The 16,481-nt window shown below is 36.4% G+C and overlaps 1 protein-coding gene and 1 long non-coding RNA gene across 2 annotated transcripts; both read right to left on the minus strand.

Annotated features, from left to right (window-relative positions):
- Nucleotides 1-4,794: 4,794 nt before the first annotated feature.
- On the minus strand, nt 4,795-9,023 carry LOC128208513 (uncharacterized). The gene is made up of 2 exons (XM_052912075.1): nt 8,949-9,023; nt 4,795-5,658 (listed from the first exon to the last, which is right to left on the minus strand). Exons 1-2 carry the CDS (start codon nt 9,021-9,023, stop codon nt 4,795-4,797), a joined length of 939 nt encoding a protein of 312 aa, XP_052768035.1.
- Nucleotides 9,024-9,209: 186 nt separating this feature from the next.
- LOC128207317 (uncharacterized) lies at nt 9,210-13,368 on the minus strand. The gene is made up of 3 exons (XR_008256678.1): nt 13,283-13,368; nt 12,798-12,905; nt 9,210-9,383 (listed from the first exon to the last, which is right to left on the minus strand). It is a non-coding gene; the product is annotated as an uncharacterized LOC128207317 (long non-coding RNA).
- Nucleotides 13,369-16,481: the final 3,113 nt, after the last annotated feature.

A 16,481-nucleotide genomic window follows, 5' to 3' on the forward strand; every position in this document is an offset into this window, starting at 1 on the left:
AATGAGATGCTTCCTTTTTCTTCCGGCCCTTAAATATGTGTTGGTCAAATTGAATTGTTTAAGATGATAATTAACGCATATCATGGATAATCAATATATGTTCAGTACCATTTTAAAAGAGTTCTCCGAGGTACCTCGAGCTCATTGAATGATACAGGCTCAGCAACATCAGATAAGTCTCTTTCAGTCGCTTCTTTTAAAAAAGATAAAACAACAACATTGTGATAAATACAGAGAAACAGTTTGGAACTTTTTAACAATAATTAAAGGTAATTATATTTTGCGACCACTTCTTCGTAAGGAGGTGGCTCCTCGGTGTTGCTCGGGTTCACATTTCCGGTTTGAAAGGATTGGTTATTATTGTAGCTAGCCTCATAAGGCGGTGGCATCACTATGCTGTGTCTAACAGCAATTCCCGAATGCATATTTACGACCTGAACATGTGACTTGTTAGTATAATAACCTCCCATGGATGCATATGGTGGTGGATTCTGCATCCTTATGTTTGTTCTAACGACAGAGCCGGAAATAGTTTGAAGGGACTGGAATGTCCGAGCTTGGTAAGGCTGCCGACGGCTGGGCCCTTGTTCTACTTGGTCTGAAAAAAACATTGTCAGAGAATCGTATTACAACATTCCTCATACAAGGAAATGCCCAGAGACACAATCTGAATATAAAAATAAAAGACATACAGCAAAATAAATTTCTTCCAGAAGTGATAAAAATATATATGTTTCTGATATCAATGCAATATATAAATTCATGTATGGATAGGCAGTTTGAAAAGTAATGTTGTCAATAATGGAAAGTCCTGTATATATATATATCAAATTATAAAGGAGTCCTTAAGTTTGTTAAAATGGTTTCGCATCAGTGAATAACATTTCCACCAAGGACGGAATATAGATTATTGTTTATCCCATAACTAAATGTGGTTTAAAAAAGCTTTTAGAATTTAAAATTACTGGTGTCATTTTCCTTATTCAAGACTCGTTCAAATCAAAGTCCTCAGACTGGAGTAGGTCATGCCTTTTGAATCGTTGTAACTACATGTATTTTTACTGCCATATAGATAAGAAGTTAAGTTTAGTAATTGCTGTCTAGCACTTACAACGTTTAAAGCTTCACGATTTAGATTTTGATTTGTCAAATCTGTCGTATCTGTCAATACTTCATGAATGTCACCTGATTGTGAACTATTTAGTCATTGTAAAGAAGTTTTCAATAACGAACCGTCCTAGGTTATTAAACGACCTAAATCGTTACAAAACTTAAGTATCTTATTTTAGTTTGCCAAATGCTCTGCTTGAATAGGATTGCACATACATATTTAACCGCGAATACATTGAAACAAAATCTCAAAATTCTTGAATAGGATACAAATTGTAAATTAAATACGAATGCAAAAATAGTGCACTAATATTGATTTCCGATATTCTAATACATTTGGATGCGTACGGAAATATCAATAAGGGACTAATGTTTGATCGAGGAATTTGAATTAAGCATAAACTTCTATGTTTCAAAACTTTGATAAAAATTAACGACGTTTTTTTACGTCATCGTTTTTAATTATCAAATTGTTGCTGCTTTTAAAGTGTATGGATACTTTTTTGATCTGCTGTATTACTAACAAGATTTCAGAAAGATGGTTCAGATGTTATTGTTTTAATTAAAAAAAAGCTAATGTGTCCAAATTCAAAGACAATGACACTCTGCGGCGAAGAGAGATTTTCACGGATGATGAAACTTGGCTGAATATCTATTAAGGACAAAAATGGGTAGGTGTAAATTATGACGCAACAGAAATGTCAGACGGGTCATGCACGTTCCTTTTGACAGCGACGGCATTGAAGCCCATGTCTCCGTACCTGAGCAAAATAGTGTCACTGGCATGTTTTATAGAGATCATGTTCTCTCCGCTATTATTCACAACAATAACCCAAGCGTAACCTTACCAGTTTGCACGGTTTCAAGTTGCTGCACGATAATGAACCCTCTTTATAATGGTTACATGCTATTTGCAACATTCACCTCTTACCGTCTGTTTGAATCCTCACATCAAGTCATGTCTTTGTGGACGTCGCTTTGGACACGCAGTACCGTTAGAAGTGCCTCATATCAGTGTATAAACAGCATTCTAAACGAAAAGCATTTTCAGACTGGATTTCACGACTCAAAATGTGTTTGGATGCCAAGGGGATATAACTGTCGGGACTAAAAAAGACATGTCTGCCAAGACAAACGACATTAGGGTGTAGATGAAATGGAAAACATAAAGAAAAGTATTATGTTTTGTTCTCTAATATCAGTAAATTAAAAAAAAAACTGAATTCGCCAGTAAGAGGGTAAAGAGGGTCTCAATTCAAGAAGCATTCACTGCGCTGGTATGAAAACTTGTTTATATATGCGAATATAAACTGTAGTACATTTAAGATTAATATCTAAATCATTAATATCAATTCAAATTGATACAACTTCCGTTAGAATGTGTCGATTTATAACGTTATACTTTTATGACGACATGACCTCATAAACCGAGAGGTTCAACAACTTTCCTGCATTTTTCTTTCCACCTTTTTTGGATAAAATAGCGCAAAGTAGATAGCTAATAAGCCTTTTGGTACGTCATAACTAAATGCCATGTGGCCGGAAAATATTGAGAATATGACTTTAGGTAAATAATTTTTTAAGTCGGATGAATGTAAATAACTTATTGTTGTTATTCAAGTTTTTTCTTAGGAGAAACATGAAATATCATTTCGCTTAAATCAATTGGTTTTTAACTGATTTGAGAGATATGTATGGTTACCAAATACGTGAAACGCTAGGAATGGCATTTACCAGTGTGAAATTTGCTCTAATTAATAGTTTGTCTATAAATCAGAAATTGGCTTTTCATACTGGTGTGTCAGGTTTTTTTAACAGGATATGAACACATGAGTCGTGGTAAAAATACATCACATTGTTTTAAAGATAGCTAATATTTCTTAAACCATAAATTATCTAATCATTATCCGCATTTAATGTTTGTCTCTACATCAATACGACCATTAAAGTATTAGTGGAAGTTATCCTAACTATCCTGATAACCGGCTTTTACGTTCGAATGAGATGCTTCCTTTTCTCTGGGTTCTGAAATATATGTTGGCCAAATTAAATTGTTTAAGATGATAATCAACTAATATCATGGATAATCAATACTTTTTAGTACCATTTTAAAAGGAATCTCTGGGATACTTCGAGTTTATTTCATAAGACAAGCTCAGCAACATTAGATAAGTCTCTTTCTGTCAATTCCTTATAAAAAACAACAACAACATTGTCCTTAATACAGAGTAAACTGTTTGGAAAATTTAAACATTAATCAAAAGTAATTATAATTTGCGACTACTTCTTCAGCGGTGGCTTCTATGTGTTGATATGGAATGGAGTTCTGGAAGCCATATTCCCGATTTGAAGAGATGGACTTTAAGAATAACTTGCTCCCCCTATTTCATAAGGCGGTGGCTTTCCTATGCTGTTTCTGAAGTCAATGCCCGGCTGCTTATTCACGACCTTTAGGGTTGGCTCGTTAGAATAGTAAGCCCCCAATAAATCGTATGGCGGTAGATCCTGCATTCTGATGTCAGTTCTAAGGACAGAGCCGGATATACGCTGAAGGGGCCGGGCTTTGTAAGTCTGCTGTACGTTGGGCCCTTGGTAAACTTGGTCCGAAAAATATCCTCAGAGAATCATATTACAACATTTCTCATACAAGGCAAATGCCCAGAGACACAATCCGAACACAAGAAATTAGAGAAATCATTCAGTGATAAAAATACATCATTGATATTAATATATCCTGTGCTGAACAGGATATGTTTGTTCAACACATTTTTTCATGATCCGAGTTTGTCTGAATTTGAGGTCATTGTTTCTATGTAGACATTTCAATGATATACAATTTAAAACATATTCTTATTTAAGGCAAATTGATACTAGGGTATGATGCTACTGGTACAAGGTGTCATGGATCCCGCGGGCCGGGTATGTTTTGGCGGATACAATAATACAATTAAGATACCCCTTCCCGGCCAATAAAGCAAAACCATTTGATGCATGATTCTGTTCATAAACTGATTTAAGCCCTTGTTGTTTGTCATATACAAATCAAACTTAGATTTTAAAAAAAATAAGCCAAAGTGATGAAACTTGTTGGTCATTATTTCACTGTGTGTATAGGTGTCCGTACTTGTTCATCATAAGTTATAATTAACAGTTTTTCTTGAATAACTGACAGATCAGACCATGACACAAAGACTCCGTTACTCTAAGTTAAGCGGAAGTTATCTTCCTAACTGTGTAACTCGCGTTGTGTTTCTATCAAAAGGTAACATAGGTCAACTATGGCTTAGTCCCATTTTCCCCCAAATTTAAAAACAAAGTCAACATTTTATAATCTCTCATATAAAACTGTTTGGAATGCAATAACTGAGTTTGTAGCAGATCTTATTAACGCGATGGAAAATTAAGCAGTTTTCAGACCTGGCTTTTGTGTTAAGCTATTCTCAAGGTTGACGGGGATTTGGGTGGGATGAGGTTGGGATAGTTGTTGGAATGACCATGATGGGATGGGTTGAATTTGAGGTGTTTTTCTAGGGGTGACAGGGATGGAGGTAGGGTAAGGTTGTGGTGGTTGTTAGGAGGTAACAGGTCATTGGTAGTAGAGATAGGATTGATTGTCGAAGGTGGCGAGGATTGGGCGAGGTTGGGGTGGTTGTTGGGGGTGACGGGGATAGGGCAGGGATGAGATTAAGGTGGTTGTTGGGTGTGACGGGGATGGGGCAGGGGTGAGACTGAGGTGGTTGTTGGGTGTGACGGGGATGGGGCAGGGGTGAGATTGGGGTGGTTGATGGGTGTGACCGGGATCGGGCAGGGGTGAGATTGGAGTGGTTGTTGGGTGTGATGGGGATGGGCAGGGTGAGATTGGGATGGTTGTTGGGTGTGATTGGGATTGGGCAGGGGTAAGATTGGGGTGGTTGTTGGGTGTGATGGGGATGGGACAGGCGTGAGATAGGTGTGGTTGTTGGGTGTGATGGGGATGGGACAGGCGTTAGATGGGGTGGTTGTTGAGTGTGACCGGGATGGGACAGTGGTAAGATAGGGGTGGTTGTTGGGTGTGATGGGGATTGGGCAGGGGTGAGATAGTGGTGGTTGTTTGGTGTGACGGGGATTGGACAGGCGTGAGATATGGGTGTTTGTTTTGGTGTGACGGGAATGGGACAGGCGTGAGATAGGGGTGGTTGTTGGGTGTGATGGGGATGGGACAGGCGTGAGATAGTGGTGGTTGCTGGGTGTGATGGGGATGGGGCAGGGGTGATATTGGGGTGGTTGTTTGGTGTGACGGGGATGGGACAGGCGTGAGATAGGGCTGGTTGTTGGGTTTGACGGGGAATGGCATGGGTGAGATTGGGATGTTTGTTTGGTGTGACGGGGATGGGACAGGCGTGATATAGGGGTGGTTGTTGGGTGTGATGGGGATGGGGCAGGGGTGAGATTTTGGTGTTTGTTTGGTGTGACGGGGAACGGGACAGGCGTGAGATAGGGGTGGTTGTTGGGTGGGACGAGATGGGACAGGGGTGAGATTGGCGTGGTTGTTACACCAACATGTTCGTCCTTGTGGTGTACGTGACTTCATCACACAATATATCTAACATACGAGGAAGACGGCAATGACCAGAGGCACGTTCCCGGCTGTTCCTGCAATGATAGTGTTTGGGGGCTTAGTGGTGAGGATCCCAGGCTCATGATAAGAGATGATGATATCATAGTCTGGAGCAAAGTTCTCTTTTCCATAACTGAAAATCAATACCAAGCTGTTTCTGCATATTTACATCATTCTTGTCATTCGAGGTCCAAAACCCTGGCATGAAAATAATAAACCTTTACTTTTGTTTTTTGAGATTCACTGATTATGCAAGCTATATTACAGTAAAACTTAATTATGAGGTATAGTGTCTAAAATATTAGGTAATACGCATCTTAACATGGGATCAACAAATTATTCTTAAATAAAAAACAAGCTTAAACCTGCTGCAACATTTCGAAAACCCTGGGTTATCGTTGTCCCCGCAGCAACCGTAAGTGCAGAATAAACCATTCAATGTTCCATCGTCACAGATATCGTACGTGCTCACTGCACAAACACATGAGTAGTGGCATTGTATGAAAATTGGCGCTGTAGGAGTAGTGGCATTGTATGAGTCGGGTGTTGTTTGAGTGGCGTTGTTTGAGTAGTGGCATTGAATAAGTAGTGGCGTTGTATAAGTAGTGACATTGTATAAGTAGTGGCGTTGTATTAGTGGCATTGTTTGAGTGGTGTTGTTTGAGTAGTGGCGTTGTATAAGTAGTGGCGTTGTATAAGTAGTGGCATTGTATAAGTGGTGGCGTTGTATTAATGGCATTGTTTGAGTGGCGTTGTTTGAGTAGTGGCATTGTATAATTAGTGGCGTTGTAAAAGTAGTGGCGTTGTATTAGTGGCTTTGTTTGAGTGGTGTTGTTGGAGTAGTGGCATTGTATAAGTATTGGCGTTGTATTAGTGGCATTGTTTGAGTGGCGTTGTATGAGTAGTGGTGTTATATGAAAAGTGGCGTTTTATGAGTAGTGGCGTTTTATGAGTACTGGCGTTGTATGAGTAGTGGCGTTGTATGAGAGGCATTGTATGAGTGGCGTTGTATGAGTGGCGTTGTATGAAAAATTGCGTTGTATAAGTGGCATTAAATGAGTAGTGGCGTTGTATGGGTAGTGACGTTGTATGGGTAGCGTTGTATGATTGGCGTTGTTAGAGTGTCGTTGTATGAGTAGCGTTGTATGAGTAGAAGCGTTGTATGAGTAGCGTTGTATGAATGATGTTGTATGAATTTTGGCTTTGTATGAGTAGTGGCGTTGTATGAGTGGTGTTGTTAAAACAGTGGCGTTTTATGAGTGCGTTGTATGAGTAATGGCTTTTTGAGGTTGGCATTATATGAGTAGTGACGTTGTATGAGTAGTGGCGTTGTATGAGTAGTGGCGTTGTATGAGTTTTGGCATTGTATGAGTAGTGCCGTTGTATGAGTAGTTCGTTGTATCAGTGGCATTGTAGTGGTGTATAGACAATAATTACAGAGACTGATCCCTTGTACCTATCGAGGTAGGAACCTCGCCAGTGAACGCTTAACTGAAAGCTTGCTTTGCCATTCAGTACTTCACCTCCTACTAAGTTAACTTAAGAAGTGTTATTCCACTGGAAATACCACTGGTTCATCGAAATTACGCGCTTAGAGTTTTAATACCTTGTGATATAAACATGGCGAGTAACAGTATACAGTTGTTGCATGGCCATTAGTGTAACAGCCAAAACTAATGTCCCGTGGTGGAGGGGATGACTTCTTAACTGCTGCCCCGAGGTAAAGCAAATACATGCATCTTATAATGACAAAATACCATAAGAAGAACAATTAGCTACTAGGCCAAACATCATTTGATAGCATAGGAGGATACCAGTAATTGAGGAAAATAACACGGAACCGGCAAGTCAGTAATTAAAAGGCCGTGACCACGCTGATGAGTTCGAGGACAATGAATCTATTTACTGCCATCAATACCAGACAGAAAAGTCTGAATACAACCAGCAATATATTAAAGTGTCATAATTTAAAAATAATGAATATGACATAAAGTATATTTATTCAAAATATAATTCGATTTTTTTTAAATATCCTTTCCTACCCTTACCAGACTTCTGTTACTCTTAACAACAAATTACTTTTGCTAGGACTAATCTTACCTCCCTGAATGATTGAAAACACAATATGCCATTATAAAAGTTTAGGAATGTTGCAAAATCACATAAACAATAAACATAAACATACAACGCCCCTACAATTAACAATAAACAGCATCTTTTCGAATATAGGTAACACTTGTACAAATGTGTTGATGTATAACTCTCTACTCCTATTACGAAATAGCCTCTGTACTCTGTAACCGAGCGGTTCTAGTACTTGTTTGTATTATAGTTACAAGCTGATTAAGGGGGGGGGGGGCGCATTCGCATTCTCCGCCCCCCGCACTAAAATCATCAATGTTTACTTTTTATTACAGTTAAGGAGATAAGAGTAATAAAATACACCCAAATGCACCATTTCGGACAAGACATTTTCAAGAGGGAGTAACCCAAACCCCCTGTTAACACTTTATCGATATACATTTCCGGGGGACAATTCAAACGGTTACACACTAAGTTACACTCCTCTCACGTGCAATCCTGGACCCGCCACTGATAGCGGTAACATGAAGTTCGTGCAACGTTACATGAACTTTGATTTTCTGCATCTCTCATTATATCTGTGTTCCGATTAAATTGCACACAGTTTATTGCTGACTTAAGTCCCAACTGACTTGAGGCTTTTCTCTTACACTATTTACAGCTGTCAACTCCGATATCAGTTAACACTGAAGAAATTGGTTGGTTATGGCCTTTGACACATAATTGTATACAGCAGTGTTTTTCATATATTTGTAGTGATGTAAAGTGCAAATAGGTCATTAAACACACATATGAAAGGGTAAACTACAATGTTGTACAGTTTAGTAAGTCATAGACGTATCAATCATTTTTTAAAGGTTCAATTAAAATTGAAAAAATAACAAATGTTCATTAAAATTAAATAATCTCGGTAAACGTTAGCGAGTTTTGGTATGAAATATCATCAACAGGACATTATGATTAAAAGCAGAACGTTGACTTTGTGTTACACGGTGTAATGTTCTCACTTTTGTTTAAACTACAAGATATAATTAAAAAGTAAGCAATTTGGAATGCTAGAAATCATAGTTTGTTTTTTAATAGGCAATGCCTTTTTCATAAGGCGGTGGGTCCTGCATTCCAGGGTTGCTGACAGCGGTAGTTCCAGGGGCCATATTACCGGTTGAATGGGCGGCTGAGTTGGATTTGGCTGCTGACCGTATGGTGTCTGTCCCATCTGTGATACGTTTGTCATCTGGTCTGAAAAAATCAAATTGCTTTATTATGTATTCATCCACTTCTTTTAAATATATATGACTAAGACAAACAGATTATTGGATACTGCTAAACAAACATTTTTTCAAACCTCTACAACAAATATTTATTTATTTTTTTATTATTATTTTCAAATTAGGCCTTACTCATCACAGAAGGACCGCTAGCTGCCGAAGTGACGATCTGTCCTTGCGTCCTACTTGAGTTCCGCATACAGCAGACACAGCAGAGGGTGACACTGACAACAATGACCACCCGTATCACACAGCCAACCACAATAGCGACGATAACTCCAACACCAAGAACATGACTGGTGGTCTCAAAATCGCTGTCAGCTTGACTGAAAATCGACAAATCAAACATCAGCACCACTGCTGACATTCCCAAAAGCACATGATTGGCCGACGTAAAGGAAACATTTAAACACCCCAATTTTAAGCTTTTAAATTGATTTAAACAAGATTATCGATTAAAGAACGTGTTAGTAGTTTTACTGTAAATGGCACACTCCTTGTTGAGAAGTGATGTGTAATACCGGAAACCGGTAACCGATTATTACACGTTTATCGAAAAGTGAAATCCGGGGATGGTCACATGAGGAATCACTCTAGGATGTCAAGTTTTGTTAAAATAAATTTTCTTACTGTATGCTGTTTAAAGATGTAAAAAGTTTCAGCTTAATAGCTAGCGCCATTCAAGAAAAGATTCTGATTGAACTATTTCTACGCTTGATCGACCCTAGCTCAAAATAAACGTGCAAAAAAACATGCGATAATAACACAAAATATTACAACTGTTTACATGTTAATGCAAACATAGCAAAAAGGTTTATTTTCTATTATTCTTAATTTTAAAGGAGCTGCAGCAAATGCCATTTGCAACTGATTTGATATTGGACAATTTCATTCTTTTAGATATTCTGCTTTGAGCAAATCAAACCCTGTATTGTTCCAAAATTCATCAGTATGCATTTATATTTGCAAGTCGGGTCAAAAATGACAGAACATATTTAGCATGATTAGAGGATTTTGACCATGGCTTTTGGTTGATAATTGACCCAGTGAAAAACCTTTCAGGCTGATGCATTCGGGCAATTGATATTCTTACTGTGGAAATAATCAACCAAAAGCCATGTAGTACCAGTAGACATAAAACATATGACATGTCCGTAACAGGGTGTCTTATTTTTCTAGACGGTTTGAGAACATAATAGTCAATAGAAGTCTCAGTTGATCCATAGTCGAGACCATCAACGACAAAGGAAAAGGACTAAGCACTTTTCACGATTGTGTAACATTGTCGTGCGACGATCATTCGAAAAAAATAAATCAATTAAAGAAAGAAAAACTGAACCTTCCAATTTGCAGAAGTAAGGGAAATTATAACGTAGATTGACTGAAGCCATTGTAATATATAAACTACTTTTTGTCGTACTATTTTAGCAAGACCTAGAAAGCAGGAACCGATGTAGGTCTAGGAGGGGTGGATTTAAAAGCTAAAGGTAGCGGCAAAAATATTTTTTGAATGACTGTTGTGGAAAGGAATGTCTATTCTGAGAGATTTATGGTCGTAGGATTAAGCCACGACAGTCGCAATTGGGGCCTACAATGGGGAAAATGTCATAGGACATTCATAGGTCTAACAAAGGACTATTGTAGGAAATTCCTACGATTCTGAGGGCCTCAGAAGTCCAAAATAATATAAAAATCTTAGGTCTATCGAAACGTCGTGGAGCATTGAACAACAGACATACGAACTGAACCTGAGGTCGACAATAACCTATGAGGTGGCTGAATAGCGTTTGAAAATCTGAGGCATTAACACACACGACTGCCCATCCAATCTTACCAATGTTCTATGTAAGAAATATTGCATATTTGTTGTACGATATATGTATCAGGGGCATACGCCTAAATGTTGTTTTTTTCAATGCCTTGCTATACATGTTCGATTCAAAGAAGTAAGCCCCTAGTAAAACCAACCTAGGGACGTTTTAATGGCACGCAGTGAGTCAGAGTTGGTAAATTTGTAGAAAAAGTCCTACGACCACAAACGCGTTCACACTGATAAAACACATTAAATAAGTATCCTTCATTTAATAAAAGAGAAGTAACAAGTCTGCATTGGTTTAATAACTAGTTAAAGAATCAGTAGTCTTTTTGTAAAAATAGTTTGGCAGATTGATTGAAGGTGTTTAATAAGAAATCCATTGTACATCATTGGTTGCACAGTTTTAGGAAGGTGTAGACGAAGATTTTTACTTTTGAACTGCAGACAAACTTTACATAAGACAATTGAAATTTCCTTGTCTTTTAATGTAGTTTCCCCCTACCCCCCCCCCCCCCCAAAAAAAAAGAAAAAGAAAAAAAAGAAAAAGAAATAAATAAATATATAAATAAATAAATAAATAAACAAAAAAAAAAAACAATAAATAAATAAATAAATAAATAAATAAATAAATAAATAAATAAATAAATAAATAAATAAATAAATAAATAAATAAATAAATAAATAAATAAATAAATAAATAAATAAATAAAAATAAATAAATAAATGAATGAATGAATGAATGAATGAATGAATGAATGAATGAATGAATGAATGAATGAATGAATGAATGAATGAATGAATGAATGAATGAATGAATAAATAAATAAATAAATAAATAAATAAATAAATAAATAAATAAATAAATAAATAAATAAATAAATAAATAAATAAATAAAAATAAATAATTAAATAAATAAATAAATAAATAAATAAATAAATTCTTCACCTGGTCAATGACGTTTAATGGGCCTAGGTTAAACTATTCTCAAGTAATATTTGTTTTGCTTTGGAAGGGATGTCGACACCTTCATATTTGTGGAAACAGGACCAACTTAAGTTAGTTTCAGTCTGCTTTTGTTTTTGATTGATGAAAATAAAGATGTGAAATTTTTGTTTCAGTTTTATTCTCTTCAAGATATGATTGTGGAAAGCATTATTCAAAATATACTTCAACATATTTTGAAACGTTTATAATATGTACGTAAACATGATATTAGTCATATAAAAGATAAACCCGAGTTTTTTTGCTTTTATCCGTATAATTTCACAGAAGTTGTATCCTATAGATTCAATTTAGGCTTCGTATTATAACAGTTAACGTGTAAGAACAATATCCTTGCCCAAATTTCTAAAAACTTCTTAAATAATTTATAACACGATTAAGCTAAGCTCACTTTTTATAATATGCTAAAATGTTCTTCCTTACGAGTTTTTAGACGTTAAATAGGAATAATATGTATGATAATCCCAATGAACCATTTTTCATTTATCAACACTGATATTAAGTATGTATTAAGGCTAAATAAAATAAGCTACTTAAGCCTGCTAAGCTTATAAAGTTTCGAGAAATTCTGGCCAGATGTTTGGATTAAACCAACGACCGTCAGTTTATTAGCGGAGGGCCAAACCAACTAATTTTACATGTCAAATTCTTAGTCTAAATGCATACTACAATGCTTCAACCATACCGTGCAGTTCAAACCATCAAATTATTCAGTTTGGTACACGCAAGTGACTCGTGAGGCCACTTTAAATTCTCAGTCTAGCGAATATTTGATCACTGCAGTACCTAGTAACATTTGCTAACCACACTGTATTAGTAAAATTGCAAACTGAAACATACATACATTATACCTTGTTCATAATAAAAGCATCGATTTCTACAACGACTTAAATAACTAGCTATTTGCGATTGGTACGTTACCTTAAGCAACTTTTTCATAGCCTGGATACCCGTCCTCTATACACCATCCATAAAAGCAGTATTCCGCCGGAAAGTTATGCTTTTGGTTACAATTGCCACCCGCGCTCACTACCAACAATCAGAATATGACATGAGCTGGGAAATGAATGGTAAAAGCATAAACAGCAAATGAAAGAAGATTGACCTCTTATTTCTCTCTTCTTTTTTTTTCTTTTTTTTTTTTTTAAATCCGGTTCGGACTAGTATTTAGCTTCCTATGACTGTTATCTTATACAAATATACCAGAAAGGATAATACTGCTTTAATTTCTAACAAGCAATAAATATACCATTGCAATAATCCAATGTTTACATGTTCAACAGAAATCAATTTTTTAACTGTGAGGTAACATTAGATAGCAAATTAGTCTACTAATAAACGGATATAAACTTAATATTCATAGTAACTATTTGCATACAAATAAGCAATTAAAAAGAATGGCTTACCAAAAGGAACTATAAACGCCAGTATCAAAACATTGAAAAAGTCCGCCATCTTGTTAACCAATAAATTAGTCTGTATTAACACACGGCTATACGGGTACAAGTATTCCTATTTTCTGAAAATTGCTGTAAACGCTTTCCGACTGATTGATTAAAGTTTTGCGGTTATTTCAAATCATTCTGAATGGGCCGAATACTGATTGTAGTCTGATTGTTATATAACACAGAACGTGTAAGCAAATTATTTAGGGACAAGAATAGCACGTAATTATCTAGTTGGCAAAGCCTTAACAGCAAGGTTTCGTCTTATGGCTTGCTAGTTGTCAATTTATAGCAATTTCGGTAATTTAAGATTTACAATATCACACACTTACTTTATTAAAGTTATTAAAGAGTGAGACTGCAAATCATGACTTTTAATAGTGCAATATTTATGCGAAAAGCTACAGAAACAAGCTCAGTAGCAATTTTTTTAAACATAAACCCGGTTTAATGGCACTGATTAAACGCCAAAGACATATAACATAAAACCACAACAAGAAACATGGAAGAAAAGCACACAACTCCACTAACAGCACAGTGCATAAATACTATATATATAAAAACTAGGTATGTTTATCAAGAATTGTTAGGTAACGGTCAGTAAAATTTACTGGGGTGGGGGGGGGGTAAACTAGTGTGTGTGCACAACCTCATCACTCTTATCCAAAAACCCCTAATAAATCAATAATGTAAACGTTTGAACGCCATCATATTTCTAGGTATTTCATCCAACATTTGCCTCTGCAGTTATTGACATAATAGCTGTTTCAGACGATTGATGTGAGTCCTGAAAATGCGCTTAAATGGGTTTTAAGCAGTGTGATTAAAAACAATCCGCGCAACTGGAAGGGAGTCACCACCTCCCGGAAAAAAAACCCGCCCCCAATACAAAATAGCTTCCGGTGCCTCTGATTTAATATTTGTCGGTTACTAAAAAATCCCACAGGTGGCAGTTGCGTTGTCATGACCACCCCTATGGCCACAACCAAAAACTAAGCTTAAACGAATTTTCATAGCCCGGGTCATTCTCTAACCCCAGTCACCGTTTATGTCGCACACTGCAATGTTAAATCTTTTCATAACACCCCGTTTATTCACAATATTTATTCAAAAAGCTACAAAAACAAGCTCAGTAGTAAAAAGTTTAAACATAAACCCGGTTTAGTTGCACTGGGCAAACACCAAAGACATAGAACACAAAATCACAAACAAGAAACATAGAAGAACAGCACAAAACTCCACAAACAGCACAGTGCATACATACTGTATGAATATAAAAAATAGGTATGTTTATCAAGAATTGTTAGGTACCGCCTTGAAACGGTCACTAAAATGTAAATCTACTGGGTTTTTTAACTAGTTTGTGTGCACAAACCTCACTCTTATCCCAACAATCCTTAATAAAGATAAAACGCAAAAGGTAAATCTTATCAAAGTATACATTAACTTGACGAAACTTATCAATAAAACAAATAATAATAAACGTATAAGTAAACCGCAAGTACTTCTATGATAAGAGATCCCAACTCTATCTGCCGACGGAGGGAAACAATTCAGAGCACCTAATGCAAACACTTTTCAAAGATACGATGCAGTCATCGTTAGAAAGTATATTAAATATAAGGTTTAAACTGTGTGATCATAGAGATTCATAATAAAAAGCACCATGTCGCAGTAAACCGTTTAGACGTTTAGGGATTGACAGATGATCCGCGGGTCCAGAATTTGACATAAGAGGGGGCATATCTTAGGGATGTTGGCATTTGGCTTGCTTCCCAAAGGACCTAAGTTTATTTTTGTTTAAAGTGTTGCAGTAGAGCGTAACACTTTCTAGTCCGAAATGGTGAATTCTGACTGTATATTATTACTTCTTCTATATTATCGAAATAAACTCAACTAGTACCATTTTAAGGGGGAGGGGGCACACGCAGTTGCCGTGTGACATACCCCTCCCCCAAGAGCCGCTAGTGGTGATAAGAAAAATACCGTTTTGATCATAAAGTACTAAAGAGTTGTCCTATTTGTTAACTGTCCATATTCAACAAGCCACTAAAAATGTAAATAAAATGGATAAAATATATGACTTACCCATGGATGTTTGAGACATCCACTTTGGAACATTTATTGTCATTCATCGTTCTACAAAGCACGGTGATTTTGTTTGTCTTCGATTAAAAACAAAATAATTCGTCTGACACATTCGAAATTTCCCAGCAGACAGTATTGATTGCTGTATGTTTGTGTTAAAACGGTTTAAAGTCACATTCAAGTACTAAAAATTAACATGTTAATTTTACAACTCATTTTTCATAATTTCCTTCAAGCAGTATTTTTAAAGTCGGTTAGAAAGAGGAAGAAATGTTATTAAATACACAAAAGTTACATATCACTATTTCATAACTATTTTTGCTGGGTTTTTTTCCAGAAGAAACTATATTTCGGGTATACCAAGTGTGTTTTTTCTGCAAAAACCCACTGGGGTCCGAAATGACGTGTCAATATGCCAAACTTCCAAAATCATTTCGCAAACAAAAAACAACAAAAGTTTACCTTACTGAAGCCTTCTTACTAAATTTTAGGCCAGTATTCGATTGCAACGTTATTAAAGAGTACTTGAAAGTAGTCTGGTGGGCCTATCCAGACCGCGTTTTTACTGCATGTCTATATAAATCGCGCTACGGCGTAACATTATTGACTCTCGGCGTAGCGCTTCCGGATTCAACCGGTCGGGGTCTCTCAGCCGTACAGACGACTTCAAACAGTCAAAGTCTATAGGTGTATGCGTTACTTAACCCGCATTGTTTAAACGAGATAATCTGTTTAATTCATTTTCACAAATTCATCATAGCAAACTATGTTTTAGCTCAACGTCGACTTATAATATGAAAATTTACTTCCATCATATCCTAAATGCCACACAATCATCGATAACTGGATTATCTATATTCTTAGATTCTATAGCTTTTGTTTATAACCCTCTTGAATCATGTTACATCTGGATAAACCCGGGTGTGACAAAGCATTTTGCATCTAATAAAGCTACCTCATAATATAAACAGACGCTACAACGTTTAAGTATTTAAAAAAAACGGATGTTAATAATATATGAATTAGAAATAAGCAGTTTATAAATATTTAAATCTGACAGAACATGTTTTAT

Source organism: Mya arenaria, chromosome 11 (assembly GCF_026914265.1).
Source record: "Mya arenaria isolate MELC-2E11 chromosome 11, ASM2691426v1".
NCBI classification, from domain to species: Eukaryota; Metazoa; Mollusca; class Bivalvia; order Myida; family Myidae; genus Mya; species Mya arenaria.

Bases quoted from the DNA above. Each gene is read 5' to 3' on its own strand.
- LOC128208513 (XM_052912075.1), bottom strand. From the start codon at position 9,023: ATGACAAACGTATCACAGATGGGACAGACACCATACGGTCAGCAGCCA. The intron at 5,659-8,948 runs GTAATATGGCCC...GTACACCACAAG, and splicing joins CTCAGCCGCCCATTCAACCG to GACGAACATGTTGGTGTAAC.